General features: G+C 38.7%; 1 protein-coding gene across 1 annotated transcript; it reads left to right on the top strand.

Annotated features, from left to right (window-relative positions):
• The first annotated feature begins 3,975 nt into the window (after positions 1-3,975).
• ripply2.1.L (ripply transcriptional repressor 2 L homeolog) lies at positions 3,976-9,779 on the top strand. Its single transcript, XM_018263427.2, has 4 exons — positions 3,976-4,434; positions 5,956-6,037; positions 7,439-7,506; positions 8,808-9,779. Exons 1-4 carry the CDS (start codon positions 4,364-4,366, stop codon positions 8,956-8,958), a joined length of 372 nt encoding a protein of 123 aa, XP_018118916.1. The 5' UTR covers positions 3,976-4,363; the 3' UTR covers positions 8,959-9,779.
• Positions 9,780-17,176: the final 7,397 nt, after the last annotated feature.

The following is a 17,176-nucleotide window of genomic DNA, read 5'->3' as shown; positions in this document are numbered from 1 at the left end:
CCCAAAGTACCGAAATGACGTCACGCTGGCGAATTTTCGCCCGCGTTAGTCACTTCGCCCTTTAGTAAATTTGCCCCCAAGAGAGGGACAATTCCATAAATACACCAATTTTAGGAAATCTAGTGTTACCTGTGGGATCGTGGTAATCAATTTCATTTCACAATCCCTTTCTGAGAAAAAATGTTTTGCCCCCCCCAGCTTATTAATTTCATTGTTATATTTATTTTCCATCATATCAACCAGAAACACTGTCAGACATTGCATATTAAATTACATTATGTTTGTTAGGAAAGCAATCTCCTGTAGGCGGATGGCAAGTGGGCTCAAGAACAGTCGCAGGCAGATCTAACAGAAATGCAATTGCAATATAGTACTCATGGGGATGGTTTCTCCTTTAGGCATAATAAAGGTACAATTGCTTTGCAGTACAAGTGGATTTCATAAGGGATGACACTTGCTGAAACCATGTCTGATATCTTTCCTTTCTTTCAAACTCAGGGCTGGGATTAAAGAAGTCTAATCCCAAAAAGTCCAAAAGCAAGTATTTTAGGACCCCATCCCTAGTTTTTGGTGAACCACAACTCCCAGAATCCTCGAACAGCAGTATGCAATGAAAATGCTTACATTTAGAAATATCAGATTAAGAATTTGAGATTTATATTTCAAGGTAGGCAAGGGTCAATAAGCTACTTCTCTACAGCCTTTAAAAAGCACTGAATGTAACTGAAATGCTGTGAATGGCCCCTTTGCTGCCTTGTTTTGCATGTGTTTCTGAGAAAAGAACTCATAAACAATGGAACGTTCATGCAACCAAATGCTCTACATCTCCCAATGATGTCAAAGTGTTCACATACTGTAGGCTTTATTTAGAGCTTTGGAAAACAGATGTGAGAGAAGACATGGTCTTTTTCACTTCTGCACAGATCTGTTCCTTCAGATCACTGCCCAAATAGTATGAACAAAGCTAGTTGGCACTATAACTGACTGTGCAGCCCACAGACCTATTCTTTAGGAAGATATAAAGCCAATAGCATATAAATCAGTAGTTCGCCTTTAAATTAACTTGTACTATAATGTAGATGTTGTTATTCTGACTATTTGCAATTTGTTTTTTTAATTATTTTGCTTTTTGTTCAGCAGTTCTGTTTAGGATTTCAGCAGCTATCTGTTACCACCGCCCAGTTGCCTTAGCAACCAGACAGAAGATGAATAGGAGAGAGTCTGAATAGAAAGTTAATAAAAAGTAACATTAACAATAAGATATCAGTTGTTTGGTTGCAAATAGTCAGAATAACATCATCTACATCATAGTACAATTAAAGGTGAACTACTGATTTATATGCTGTTGGCCTTATATCTTCCTAAATAATAGGTCTGTGGGCTGCACATTTGGTAAATTAAGATGGAAAGAGGCTATTCTACAACAAAGGTGAACTACATATTTAACATGTAGCCATAGAGATAGAGGTTATATGAAACTTCTATGAGGTTTAAATGTTCTCCCTGTGTTTGTGTGGGCTTCCTCCAGGTACTCTTGTTTCCTCCCACACACCAAAAACATACAGGCAGGTTTAATTTACTCGAGTGTGAATGTGATAGAGGGACCTTAGACTCAAGGACTTAACTACAGAGGAAGTATAGAGGCCCCATAAGGCCAGAATTATTATACAATTTCAATACATATTGGTAAAAATCTAGACATTTTGGGAGGCCTGAACAATAATTTGCTGTGGGGCCCAGTAATATCTAGTTACGCTACTGCTTAGACTGTAAGCTGCACTGGAGCAGCACTGATGAGAATGATAGATCATCTCTGTACAATGTCAGTGTTATAAGAATAAATGATAATAACTTTTTAAATATTCCCTTATTATTATAGATCTCTCCAAAGTTGCGGTTAAAATCATTCTAGCCCCCGTTGTCTGTGATTGTCAGGCTACATTTTTAGTTTTTTTATTATTATTATTTTCACTGCTAATTTTCTGCTCAGGTTCTGCCTCATCCATCCGTCATTCTGACATTCAAACAAATGCTCTGTAATAACAGTCATTGTGCCTAGATAGTAGGCTATGTCCCAAACTGCAGAGCCAAAGGTGAAAAAAAAAACAATAAAAAAGGAGGCCAACTGCTAAGTATAAAAAAATAAATGTCTTTCTCTCTTCATTTTTCTATCAGTAGCAAATGCTTTAAATTTTTGTAATAAGACAGTGCAGTCACCATGGGAAAGAGATAATTTCGTACAGCGACACTGTTATTCCCATGTAAGTACCTCGCATGCAGAAGTACTTTGGCAACTTCCCTGACAGACATTATTATAAGGTACAATTTCTCCTTAGGGGTGTTATGAGAGTTCCAGAAATATAACTGTGTGCTTCCCGATTGACTTTTATTTTTGCATTCGTCAGAATCTGCTATCATACATTCCAGCAAAAAGATTTTCAAAGCATCACAGTTAAGACTTTCTTTCTCAGGCCTGAGGTGTTATTAACACTCCTCCATTAGGCACCTTTGTGGCCCATTAGCAGGGGCAGATTAAACTGTGTTTACATTAGCACTTACAAACTTGGTCCTGAGCTGCATTCAGATTTTATTGGGTGCATAGACATCAGGGCAAAGTGTCAGTGTTGACTGAATCTGCCCAATGTACCCTAATGGACTTCATTTTCTTCATTATAGTTCCCAGCATTTTTCACACTCGTACTTGACAAGCAGCAAAGTGTAAGCACAGAAACAGCAAATGCAACACTTGCTGGATGGGTTCCCATGAAAAGTAGCAGGTAGAAAGATGAGCAATGGGCTGGGTAATATAAGGATGGTGGGAAAGTACATGTAAGTAGCACATAAACTCAAGGTTATGAACCCATAGTGACCCTTACATATGTCCTAATACAGCCAGTAAGGGTATAGGATATTTATAAAATATAACCATATTGATATTGTATTTATAATACATAAAAGCCATCTTATAAATGATATCCTTATAAATGGTGAGTTCTGATGTCATCAGTTATAAACGGTGAGTTCTGATATAATTTCTGTCACATGGCTCACTGAAATTTGTGTATTATAATAAAAAAAGTACCCCCTGCTGCAAAATATGAGGATATTAGAAGTTACCTTGGAGTTATATGACCTGGACCTGGAACTCCTCTGTAACTTTTAATATCCTTATAATTTACAAGAGGAGGTACTTTATTCACTATATACCCACCCGTGTCCATTACAGATTAAAGTTGTTGTTCGCCTTAAAATTAACTTTTAGTATAATGTAGATTTGTAGAGAACGATATTCTCAGAAAATTTGCAATTGGTTTTCATTTTTTTTATTTGTGGTTATTTAGCTTTTTATTCAGAAGCTCTCCAGTTTGCAAAAGTACCCTAGCAACCTTTCCCCATTCTTAATGTCATACTGGAATATGAATAGGAGAGGGCCTGAATAGAAAGATGAGTAATTAACAATATAAATAATAATGCATTTGTTTTTTTAGATAGGGTCATGAAGAGTCAGAAGAAGGTGAATGATTAAAAAACTATAACAAAAAATAGATAATGAAAACCAATTGAAAAGGTGCTTAGAATTACTATAACATACTCAATGTTAACTTAAAGGAGAACCACTCCATGACTGTGAAAGAGGTGTTGGCACTGAACTATCACAGTAATGATAAAGGTGATATTTCTATTCACTTCCCACAAGGTTAAAGTTCTGTTTTTGTACCATTAGGTGAGTTAGTGGTGGGCACAGAGCAGCTGGCACAGGAGTGGTAGGGGGAGAGAGAAAGAATGGTTTAACGATGACCCCCTCTCTCATGAGACAAGGGGTACTATGGTCAAATATTATACCTCATAGAAGGCTTGAAACAAAATAGTGTGAAAAGCTCTGTCCTACGCAGTGACTGCAGTGATATCGCCTATTTTATGTACCCCCTTAACCATTTCACTGCTAGCCGTCAATAGCATACGTCATATCAGGGACACAAAACGGTCAAATTCGGCAATACTGCAATTAATCTAATACGACCATACTATGAAAACAACAATCATTTCTTGGACCGTGCCAGTAAAGAGTCGCGCCAGATTAGCGTGGGGACTGGGAGGGTGAGAGTTAATGGTGGCAGCAGGAGCGCAGTCCCCCCCCCATCTGTACCATCTGCCGCGGCAGCAGCACGTGTCCCAGCTCTGTGGGTGCGCACATTCACACCTGCCCATGTGTACGCAAAGGTTACTTTGTCACCTCACTGATGTCGTCCTCGGTCGCAAGGGCATTGCATTCCAGTGCTCTTGATAAAAGTCCCAAGTTCCTGAGGACAAGTTGCAGAGAGTCGGTGAACTCAAGACGGAGATAAGACCGAAAGGTTGTACAATGGAGCCAAACCAACAGAGGAGCTGCGCGTCGGCGTCAAGTACTAGTGCGTCAGGCGCTAGTCACAGCAGGTTTGTCTGCGCTGCTTATTATTGAATACAAGGACTGCCTAGGGTAGCTAAAAGTCTTCCATATGGATGTCCAGTAGTACACATGGGATTGAGTTTGAGCCAATAGCTTTGTGTGTGGGTCTGGGATGATGGATCTCTTGGTTACAGGCCACTGTTATGTTATTAGAGGTGATTAACTTTTATTATGTTATAGAACTGCCAATTCTAAGCAACTTTTTAATTGGTTTTAATTATTTATTTTGTATAGTTGTTTGCCTTTTTCTTCTGACTCTTTCCAGCTTTCAAATGGGCGTCACTGACTCCCTTCTAAAAAACAAATGCTCTGTAAGGCTACAAATGTATTGTTACTTTTTATTACTGATCCTTCTATTCAGGCCTTTTTCCTATTGATATTCCAGTCTCTTATTCAAATCAATGCATGGTTGCTAGGGTCATTTGGATATACAACATTCGGGAGTTGTGGGAGCACTCTAAAGGCTAAATTAAAGTATATTTAAGTATAATGGAAGTGCTACTTACGATGCACTTCCCTGGTCCCCTGTCTAATAAATAATTCAGTATAAATGCAAGTGCATGTGTTTACAAAACAGGGGTTTTTAGTTACAAAGTTATGATCATAAAGTTGAAAAGTCACCATACTACGTCAAGGTAAACCCCATATTGCGGTCCCTAACTTGTTTACCTCAGGTCCTAGTATAAAAAGACTTAAGGTGGCCATAGACTCAAAGATCGCCAAACGAGCGGATCTTTCCCCGATATGCCACTAACTGCATGGCTATATCGGGGGTAATGCGAACGTTCGGCCGTATGGCCGAACGATCGAATTACGATGCGCCAAGGGGCTCCGATGGGTCAGTCGGGTAAAAATCCAACCTTCCCGATCGATATCGTGGCCAGATATCGATCGGGAAGACCCGTCGGAAGCCCCCATACACGGGCAGATAAGCTGTCAAATCGGTCCAAACGACCGATATCGGCAGATTTATCTGCCCGTATATGGCCACCATTAGTTCTCTGCATAATAGCATTACCTGTATTCAGTGTGTGTATACTAAAAACCCCTGTCCTTAAACACATGCACTTGCATTTATACTGAATTACTTATGAGACAGGGGCCCAGGGAAGTTCATTGTAAGTAGCACTTCCACTATACTTAAATATAATTTAATTTAGCCTTAAGAGTGCTTCCACAACCCCCCGAATTTTGTATAGGGTAATTTGGACCCTAGTTACCAGATTGCTTAAAATGCAAATTGAAAAGCTGCTGAATGAAAAGCTAAATAACTCAAAAAGCCTTCAATAATAAAACCTGAAAACGAATTGCGAATTGTCTCAGATTATCACTCTCTACATCATACTAAAAGTTATCTCAAAACACAGTGGCTGCCAACTGTATTATAGGGTTTCTATGGTTTGCTTTGTATGGCTCATTTAAATATGGCTTTTATGTTAAAGTGTATCTCTGTGAAACCACTGGTTTTACCAAAAGGAATCAAATGTGCTTATTGTACTTTATTCCAGTCATGGGCCAGTGTGGAGACCTTGGCATGATGCTCCTGGGACACATGTGAATGTGCAGAACTCACCAGTAGTGCTGCAGCAGGTAACCCATTTCTTTCCATTTCAATTATTTTGTAATGCTAGCAACGTTTTGCTATTATTGGTACAGGTATGGGACCTATCATCCAGAATGCTCGGGACCTGGGGCTTTCCAGATAACGGGTCTTTCTTTAATCTGGATCTTAACTCCTTAAGACTACTAGAAAATCATGTAAACATTAAATAAACCCAAAAGGCTGGGTTTGCTTCCAATAAGGATTATTATATCTTAGTTAGGATCACGTACAAGGTACTGTTTTATATTATAACAGAGAAAAAGGAAATAATTAAAAAAAAATTGGATTATTTGATCATAATGGAGTCTATGGGAGATGGTCGTTCCGTAATTCGGAACTTTCTGGATAACGGGTTTCCAGATAATGGATCTCATACCTGAATATGATAGCAAAACAACCTCAGGTGGTGTCTTATCCTTTTCTAGTTTTCATAGAGTGTTTGTTGTGTCTTGTAAAAAAAACAACTAACATTTCTGTTTAGCTGTAGATGAATTACAGAGCCTACGGTATTGGGGAAAATTTTTTTAAAGTATTTTATAAGTCATTGGCTGTTTTTGTATGTAATACGTATGTTCCATGTATACACCCATGTATTAGATATCATTGCAGAATATTTTAATAATAATAGTACAGTGAAACCTCAATTTTTACGTTTCCTGTTTCTAAGCTTTCCTTCATTTTATATTTTATTTTTTCTTCCCACCTACAGTATATATTATGCATAATACATTTCCCTGATTTCCAATTTTCCCGGATTTTATGCCATTTTTGTCTGGTCCCCTGAAAAACGTAAAATGGGGGGTTCTGCTGTAATAATAATCTGTCGCTTTTTCTCACATAACCAGTTTATCTGCTACATGAACATGTGCCTTTTTGCCCCAATCAACTTCAATGGTTGCCCACAGGGCCACACAGCATCTTATGTCTATAAACTGTAATTAGATACATGTGCAAAATATAAGTCAAATATATGCAATGGAAAGAATGACTAGAAGATGATCTCCCAATTTTTACTGACATCTGGTCACATTAGATATTATGAAAGGCCTGGTAACATTTTTCTTTGCCCCTTTTTCTTATGTTTTTCCTTTTCTCTCTTCTTCCTCTTTGTTTGAAACTTCTGGATCTTGTAATACAAAATGTTGGTTGTCTTAATCTGTGAAAAGTTAAGAATAAGGTAAAAAAAAACAAACATATGCTATCTGCAGTGCATAACATAGGTGCACAATCAGTTCTTTGCCATTTGTTACCCACTTGTAGTAGGCTGTTCAAAACAAATTGCCAGTTAGTGCTACTGGCAAATGCAAATGCACATGTGCAAGTTAGTACGTCTGGTAAAAAATCATTTTTTCTGCCATATTTATTAATGTATCTGTTCATATTTCTAGTTCTACAGTGACAACCAGTCCTACATGAATGACAAAGGGAAACTTCCAGCTTTTCAACATCCCGTTAAGTAAGTACTTGTGAAATTTAACTCACACTTCAAAACTTTCCCAGAAAAAAGTGTTCTGAGGCTAATTGCAGACATGTTGGATCCTCTTACAGCATTTAAACATACACATAACATTGCCTTAAAACCAAGAGCCTCTCAGGGTATTTTGGTATAAGTCTATGGTGGGCTGTTTTTTGTGCTGTAGCTCTTCTTTTTTTGGGCTCCTTAAAGGACCAGTAACATCAAATTTTTTAAGTATACGACAATAAAAAACCACAAAGCCAAATGAAACTTTAAAATTGCTAAGTCTTTATCAATAAATTACTTACCGAAACTCTGCTTTCCCTCCTCTTCAGAAAAGGCGTCAGGGCTACAATCCATTGTGCTGCACTCAATTTATCCTCCCTGCCTTCCTTATAGGAGATAGCCAGGGAGGAGAAATTGAGCGCCACACGATGGATCGTCGCCCTGTCACCTTTTCTGAAGAGGAGCGAAAGCGTAGTTTCGGTAAGTTATTTCTTAATAAAGACTTAGCGATTTCAAAGTTTCATTTGTCTATACTAACGAATTTTAAAAAAAAAATTGATGTACTGGTCCTTTAAAAATGTGATGATTATAGCACTCATAACATCTCTGTGTGCCATTACCCTTAAAGGGGTTGTTCACCATCATGTAGAGAGTGATATTCTGAGATAATTTGCAGTTGATTTTCATTTTTTATTATTTGTGGTTTTGAGTTATTGAGCTTTTTATTCAGCAGCTCTCCAGTTTGCAATTTCAGCAATCTGGTTACTAGGGTCCAGCTTACCCTAGCAACCATGCAATAACAATAAATATGTAGCTTTAAAGAACATTAGTTTTTTAGATGGGATCATTGACCCCCCATTTGAAAGATGGAAAGAAGATGCAAGAAGAAAGAAGGCAAATAATTAAAAAATATATTTAAAAAAGAAAAAGTGAAGGCACATTGAAAATTTGATTAGTATTGGCTATTCTATAACATAATAAAAGTGAACTTAAAGGTGAACCACCCCTTTACGGTGTCCATACAGAGACTGACCAATATTTAATTCTTGGCCCATGTATAGGAACAAAATGAACTTAATGGGAAACTGACTGGTATACAGATTAAGCAGAAAAAAAACTTTCAGATGAGGATGCCATCTTTTGTCCAAGACACTAAAGGAAACCACAGACTTGTAAATTAACAATGAATTATGTATGTAACTGTTCACTGGGAATGAAAACTAGGATAGTGAAGGTATTGATTTAAGCTTTGGTTACTTTGTACAAGGGTAACACTTTTTCTTCTTCTCGTGCAGGTTATTTTGGCCCAAATCAAGGTGCTATGACTTCATGTATCAGGAAGCCGAAGAATTATTGAGACATTTCCCTGTTCAAGCTACAATATCTCTGTACCAGGAGACAGACAGCGACAGTGACTCTGAAGAGGAAGAAATTTGTGATAATTAAAACCTTTACCGTCACAGATCATAGTTTAATGCAGTGGAGGAGAACTAAATGCCTTTTATGTAAATTACAAGTTTCATGGTTATTTCTACTCAAGTGAATTGATGCCTTCAATGACCTGTTACCTCTCACACTGGACTTTCTTAACAACTGAAATTACCTCCATGTTGGATGCAAATCCTTACAACTTTATATAATTTTCAAACCTTTGAGGTCTATAAAGCTGTTGCTAACTTATGAATGAACTAAAGCCCTCTTTTACAAATCTATAATGGCGACTGACTGTATTTTCAAGAAAAGCACTTTTTTCCTTCAGAGAGATTAATTTATTTCATTTGTTTAATTTGTACTGCTGTAAGATACTATTTATAATAAAAAGCCCAAATACATATTTATAACCTTTCTACTCTATCATATAAGCCTTCTTAGTATTAGGAATCACACTCTGTATATTCAGAGGGTTCTCCTACCTGTCTTTATTAGCCTTTTTTATACTATATACTGTAGGTCTATTTCTTATCCTTAACTGGAAATACATTTATGGATAGCAAAGTGAATGATGTCCATTCCCAACAGTAGGTTTTACTATGGCTGCCATCAATTGTACAAGGGTATTTCAGTCAGGGGTCTGTGGGAGGAAAAGCACAGGGTTTGGGTGGTTCATGGGCAGATTTTTCGACATAACTTGGGTATGGCCAGGCATTTTTTTACATTGTTGCCCCAGTTTACTTGTTGGCAGGGCCCACCATTCAGGGGGACAGGTTGACTGATAAACTAATAATTGTGACTCCATGGGGGATGGCCCTGCTAACTAGATTACTGATGGTGGCCACAAGCTGTACACAAAATCATCTGTATAGTCTGTATAATGAAAGGTATTTTCAAATTTGTGTTTTGCATTGGTGAACTTTTTGTGAAACTGCAATATTTTGTTATTTGCATGGGAAGCAACTTCACACAAAAGACAAAATGTCCCCTGTGACATTACACTTGCAAACAACTCTAAAAACATTTAAATGTATAATGGAAAGTTGTTTATACAGGCATGGGACCTGTTATCCAAAATGCTCAGGACCTGGGGTTTTCCGGATAGGGGATCTTTCTGTCATTTGGATCTACCATAAATCTACAAGAAAATCATGTAAACATTAAATAAACCCAATAGGCTGGGTTTGCTTCCTATAAGGACTAATTATATCTCAGTTTGGATTAAAGGCGTGGTTCACCTTTTGAGGTAACTTTCAGTTTGTTATATAATGTCCTATTCCTAGCTACTTTGCAATCGGTCTTCATTATTTATGTTATACTTTTTTAATTATTTGCCTTTGTCTTCTGATGCTTTCAAATGCTCTGTAAGACTACACATTTATTGTTACAGCTTCTTTTTATTACTATTTTTTCTATTCAGACCCTTTCCTATTCGTTTTCCAGTGTCCTATTCAAATCAGTGCATGGTTGCTAGGGTAATTTGGACCCTAGCAACCAGATAGCAGAAATTGCAAACTGGAGAGCTGCTGAATAAAAAGCGAAATACCACAAAAACCACAATTAAGGAAAAATGAAAACCAATAGCAAATCGTCTCAGAATATCACTATCTACATTATACTAAAAGTTAATTTAAAGGTGAACAAACCCCTTTAAGTACAAAATACTGTTTTATTATTACAGAGAGAAAGGAATTGCCTATTCTGGCATAACAGATCCCATACCTGTAATTACAATTTTCAATGTTTTTGAAAAAAATATTGTGGTGCCGTTTTCCTGTAGGTTCATTAACTTGCATGGAATACCCTCTTTCCTAGCAAGCTGTTTTTGTTTACTGACTGCTCCTTTTTATAGTGTGACAAAAAAACCTCCATCTAAACAGAAAAGAATCCTCTCACTCCTCACAACGACTGCCCTTTTCTAGCAGAATACAGATAAAATGGGTTTGTTTTCCCTGCTATATTTCTGCACTTTTCTATATATGGTTGGAACAACATTTTTTATAATACTGCTAATGAAGAACATATTAGAGATGTAATGCTCTGCTAATGGGCAGCTAATGGGTTTTATTTCTAGGTTTTACTGGATCAACCTAATAGTTTTTCTGAGGATTGAATGTTATTTGCAGTTCTGTACATTCCTTTATAAAGAGGTAATGTATAAATATTATTGTTATAATGGTGTAAAATTAGCCAATTGTCAGTTTTCTTGAAATGTACAAAGATAAAAGGAAAATGTACACTATTTATAGTTTTATTTTTCCATTATGTGTAAGAATACTGCCATCACATAATGTCCCTTACATTTTTTTAATCCAATTTCAGTTTTAGCACCAACTTAGAGACCTTTATTAGATATCTGCAACTGTAATAGAACTGATCAGCCCATCACAGACAGCCCAACACACATTTCCGATGGTGCAAATCACATGGATATAATTTGGATCTGCCAGCATAAGGTGAAGGCCATGTATATCAATAGTCTTATTAAGAGAGAGGGGCACGTAAGATAGGTGAACTGAAAAACAGAAACATGTTGCACACAAGGGCATGTTTACAAACACTGGGCAAACTTAAATCTGGGAAGTAACAACCAATCAGCCATTATCTTTTTCAGTCAACTGCAGGTATAAGTTTAAGGTTTAAGGCATAATTAGAAGTGAATCCAACAAAAAACATGCAAATGTCTTCTTCCTTATGTGACTAGCTTCCAACACAATGAACTGATAACTGTAGGTTTGTGATGGACTCTTGGAGATAGCTAAGCTGCCCAGTAACCCCTACACTGATGGGGCCATTTACAAAGTGAGGGCCAGGTTGAATAATGCAAAATATGGCATGCAAACAACCATGTTTTTTGCACGTTTGCACTCTCCCCCATATTTTTCAATCTTGACGCAGAGTTCCTGCATTTCCCCCTTAATACAGCATTTTCAGGGTTTGGCAGCAATGTTTACATGAGGGCCAGGCTTGAAGAGTCACATAGGTATCCTCTATCCTTCCTCCTTACATTTCTTTTAGGAAGCTCTGTCCTTACTTTCTGCTCTATAGCAGGCACCCCCAAGAGCTATGCTCTGCACCTCACGGCAAATTTTGAATCTGGTGACTAGAACAGAGCATAGCAAGGTCCTGAACGCAAGTACTTAGTGAACGAGCACTACGAGCCACGATTTTGCACCCCTTGGTGCTATAGCGCTTGGGTTAAAGGCCTTCATAAATGAACCCTTGACCTCATTACTGATTGATAATTGGGTAGATGGTAGATGGCATTAATAAGAAATGGGGATTAGCATCTTGTTGTGAGAAGAAAGATAAAGATTCCTCCCTTAAAATAGCTACTTGTTTTTTGAGCTCTGGCTATCATGAATTCTGTATACCTTCAAGGAGGCACAACTTGAAATGATGTATGATGGATGGAACGGATGAGTCCTGGCTCATGACTTGTGAAGCAGCTCTGAGTTGCCAGCGATCAGGCCTCACTGGCTCCGTCTGGTCCCAGTACTGCAGAGCATTTGTTTACATGAACTTTATTGTAAAATAACTCTGCTGCTACCGCTCCTTGGATCTCTCCCATCTTTCCCACATAACTGCACAGCATGTGTTTATGCAGGGAAGACATGTAAATTCCATGGACTGTCACCTCTGTGGATCTGGTTAACACATGCCATGAAGATAAGAGACCAAATGTATAAGCTCTGCCGTCATACCTTCCAACCCCTCGGGACTCCTATTTTACCTCACAGGGGCAAACAGGATTTTTTCAGCACAGTTTTTCCCCTCAATGTAAAAAGGGCAAGCCTTGGAGTAAATGTACCTTATTTAAAATCTTAAATGAGACAAAACATAGAATATTTTTTACAGTGAAATATCTTTGCTTTCAGGACCTATTCACATACTGATAATAACATCCTGTAAGTCATATGTATTACAGTTGTATAAAAGGGGAAACAATGCTCAGCATGCCAGGTAGAGAGCAACCTGAATAGATATAGTGAATGAACCAGGGGTTAGTTAGAGAGGTGGCTCAGGCATTGGAATGAAACAGAAAATGAATGTGTGTGTGTGGCCAGCTTTACTGTTATTGTACCCTTTGGTTTGGTGTCCACACTCTCATTAGCTGAGTAATCTAAACATCTTCTGAATAGGATAGATTACTCTTCTGCAGAATCCCCACAGGAGAAAATGTATCAATTAATTATCCAACTTCATTACATCAGTTTTTTAAGTATAAAACCCTAAAATGTTAACTATATTTCTGTATTTGAGTCTCTTGCACTCAAATCATTTTGATGTGGTATAGGACCAAGTAGTGGAAGTTTGGACTGATTTATAAAGGTTGAAATAGTATTGCTTATAATGGGGTGCACTCCAATGGTTTTTGTTGATGTTGGAATTGCATTTTAAATAGGGATGCACCGAATCCTGGATTCGGCCGAATCCAAGCTATTTTTATAGCTGAGCCAGAGATAAATAAAAAAGGTTAGTGAAATCTGCTTCTGAATACTGTTATCCACAAAATAAGAAAACACTTCATATTTACCCTTTTATTGTACATAATCCAGGGGTGGAGACTGATGCAATTATAATTTATGGACAATTCAGGCATGAATTTGTGAACAGTGCCACAGCTGAAGCTTTATTCTTTCATGTAACTAGTTTTTTTTTTACAGATTTATGCCCTCCTCTAGTAACACACGGTTTTGCCTATTGCTTCATATAATTTGATCATTTCTAATTAAGGATTATTATCACCAATCTGTGGAAGCAGTTTCTCAAACGCTGTTGTGCACTTGGTCAGTGACCTAAAGTAGAATAATAACCATCTGCCATAAATCTGCCTTTTACTACTGTTTAATGTATTTGACATTGTATTTTATTCTTATAAAGTCCTTTTCGAAAAGCTTACACATATTTGGTCTCCAAGCTGTAAATTACAATATTTTCTTGTGGCCTTGAAATCCAAATAATACTGCCACTGTCATTTTCAAAAATACACCAGCTAAAGTGATTTTCAATTTACGTTACTATGTCAACACTTAATGAATAACTAGCTAGCAAAACAAATGGTTTATTCAATTATTGTAACATCTATCATTTCACAAACCCTTCATCTTACCTTTTTACATTTTCATATCTATTGGCATACTTGAATACACTTTAGGCACTATATAACTGCAGTTAAATGATATGTTCTGCTTCTGAGAGGGATTAATCAGCATCTTATTTATCTCTGGCTCATTAAGTCCAATATAATTGTTAAATATGTATTTTCTTGTGTCTAATAACTTGTATGGTGAGTTTAATAAAGAAGGACAAATGCTCCCAATTAATCAGATGTACCATTAACGTTGATTTTTTAAGATCTTTTTCATGTTTGCTCATAAGGAAATCAGCCGGTATTGCATGTTTTTCTATTGTGCTTGGTAGCTACAATTCAAATAGAATTAACCTGGAAATGGTGTGGTTTTAAGATAAATAAACCCGTTAAGGTCTCCTTTAATTAGGGTCAGCAAACAAATAATACTACAGTTATGCACTGGCACAGTTAACATAAATTATAGGAAATTAAATGAATACAGTATGCCTTACAAAAAATGTGTCAAATTATTCTGATTAACCTTAATGATCAGGGAAAACTAAATCAGGGAAATGACATGGATGTCACATATTCAGATTTCACTAAAAGATTTAATGTTATTTTGCCAATCCCTTTTTAATTCTTTGGAGTTTTGTTTATCATTGGCTGAGCTTTCAAAGTAGCAACTTCTTTAATTATATAACATGCCTTATGGAAACAGTAGAATTTCAGGACTGACACTAAATTTATTGGATTAACAGAAAATATGCAATATGCATCGTAACAAAATTAGTGTCGGGATCCAGAAGATCTGGCTCAAGCTGAGCCGACATCTCCCCAGGCCTGTGCTTCCACTCCGGCGTTTGTTGCGGTTTCGAGCGCGTGTCCTGATGCGCGCGTGTGTTTGGACGTGGGCGCGCATTTACGTGCGCGCGCGCGTTCCGACGCGGGCGCGCGCTCTGACGCGGGCGCGCATTCACGTGCGCGCGCGCGTTCTGACGCAGGCGCGCGTTCTGACGCCAACATGCGTCCAGGGGTTAAAAGGTCACTCCGACCTAGGCCCAGTGCGAGGTGATCGTCTTACTGACACTAAGCGTTTATTACTGATGTTATTCTGATTTCGACCACGGCTTGTTACTGACTACTCTTCTGATTGTCCCTGGATTCTGTATTTGCTCGTCTGACTTCGACCTTGGCTTCGCTGACTACTCTTCTGGATTTCCCTCAACTGGTACCTGCTTATTGATCCTTCCCTGTGTATGACCCGGCCTGTTCCTGACTTCGCTTCGTCTCCTGCAGATAAGTGCTAGCCCTTATTACGAACTGTTATTTTGTGGGCTCATCTAGCACTCCTGCTATTCCTTATCTGGGAACGTCCTGTCTCAACCCTCAGGGCGTAACTCAGTGGGAAGCGTGGGGGAGGCTCTTACCTTCGGACTCGCCTCGACTCCTGACAGTATCACCTCGCCATGGAGTCCGAAGAACCAGCTCTTTCCCCTTTAGAAATTGTTGCTCAGCAATTAGCTGGTCTTACTCGGGCTGTTCGTGATTTACAAGGGGGCTATCAACAACTACAGACCCAGATGCAAGACATGACTGTTGCTGCCGCTCCTTCTCCTGGCCCCCCAGTGTCGGTTGCTTACCCAGGAGTAGTTTCTTCGTCCACACATCTGACGCCCGAGCCCAAGATACCACTCCCTGAACGCTTTTCTGGAGATCGAGCTAAATTCAGGGCTTTTGAAAATGACTGTCGACTCATGTTTTCCTTGAAAAGTCAATCTTATGCTACTGAACAAATCAGGGTGGGAGTGATTATGTCCCTACTATCCGGAGAACCCAAGACTTGGGCCCATCGTCTGTTTGAAACCCAAAGCCCCCTATTGGCGAGTGTGGACATATTTTTTTCAGCTATGGCTCAAATATATGACGATCCTAAGAGGTCCGACACTGCTGAAACTATAATCCGGACTCTAAGTCAGGGCAAACGCCCAGTTGAAGATTATGTGACTGATTTCCGCACTTATGCCACCGACACCGAGTGGAACGACAAGGCCCTCAGACATCAATTCCGCTTGGGTTTGAGTCCTACTCTGAAGGATGAGTTAGCCAGAGTAGGAATACCTAATTCATTGGAGGCCTTGATCGACCTGTGTGTGCAGATTGATCGTCGTTTAAGGGAGAGACGCGCAGAGAGAGCTGCAACACCTTCTTTTGGAGCTTCCTGGGTACTTCCTAAAGCTCCTCTGTCTTCATATGTCTCTGCAACTTCGTCATCCATTTCCTCCCCTGCTTCTATAACAACTGTCCCTGAACCCATGCAGATTGGACTTATGAGAACAGCTATCTCTGCCCAGGAGAGGTCCCGCAGAAGGGAGAACAATTTATGCCTCTACTGCGGTCTGTCTGGCCATTTCTTGAGGAACTGTCCTACCCGACCAGGGGGTAAGCATATTCTTCCGACTTATTTTCCATCCTCATCCTCCTCCTCTCGAGAATTGCCTATGCTCATTGTCCCTATTTCTCTACAGTGGCCCCAAGGGTTCCTAGAGAGTAAAGTCGTCATAGACTCAGGAGCCTGTGGTTGTTTTGTCGATAAAGAATTTATTAAAGCTCATAATATTCCGACCCGACCCAAGACTCAACCATTTCTGGTGAGGACAGCAGATGGCTCCCAACTCTCCTCCGGACCAGTGTTGTTAGAGACCACACCACTGATTGTTATCACTGACTCTAATCATGTTGAGACTTTATCTTTTGATGTGGTGTCCTCTCCTCTTTTCCAGTTAATTTTTGGGTTTCCATGGTTGAAATTGCACAATCCTTCAATAAATTGGAGCACTGGGGTACTGCAATTTTCGTCTGTGGCTTGTGTTTCTCATTTCTTCATGCCCAAAACCACTTCTAAAGCATTTGCTTTGTGTTCATCTCAAGATCCTCGTTTACAGGCCATCCCTTCATTTCTTCAGGACTACATAGATGTTTTTGATCAAAAGGGAGCTGACACACTACCTCCTCATCGAATTTATGATTGTCCTATAGATTTGCTTCCAGGGGCTCCAATTCCTTTCGGACGTATCTACCCTCTGTCTGAGCCCGAACTTTCGGTCTTGAAAGATTATATCAACGAGAATGTGGAGAAAGGGTTTATTCGTCCTTCCA

The sequence above is a fragment of the Xenopus laevis genome, chromosome 5L (assembly GCF_017654675.1).
Source record: "Xenopus laevis strain J_2021 chromosome 5L, Xenopus_laevis_v10.1, whole genome shotgun sequence".
Lineage (NCBI taxonomy): Eukaryota > Metazoa > Chordata > Amphibia > Anura > Pipidae > Xenopus > Xenopus laevis.
The sequence above is the reverse complement of the archived record's forward strand: the minus strand, read 5'-3'. Positions and strand labels throughout refer to the sequence as shown.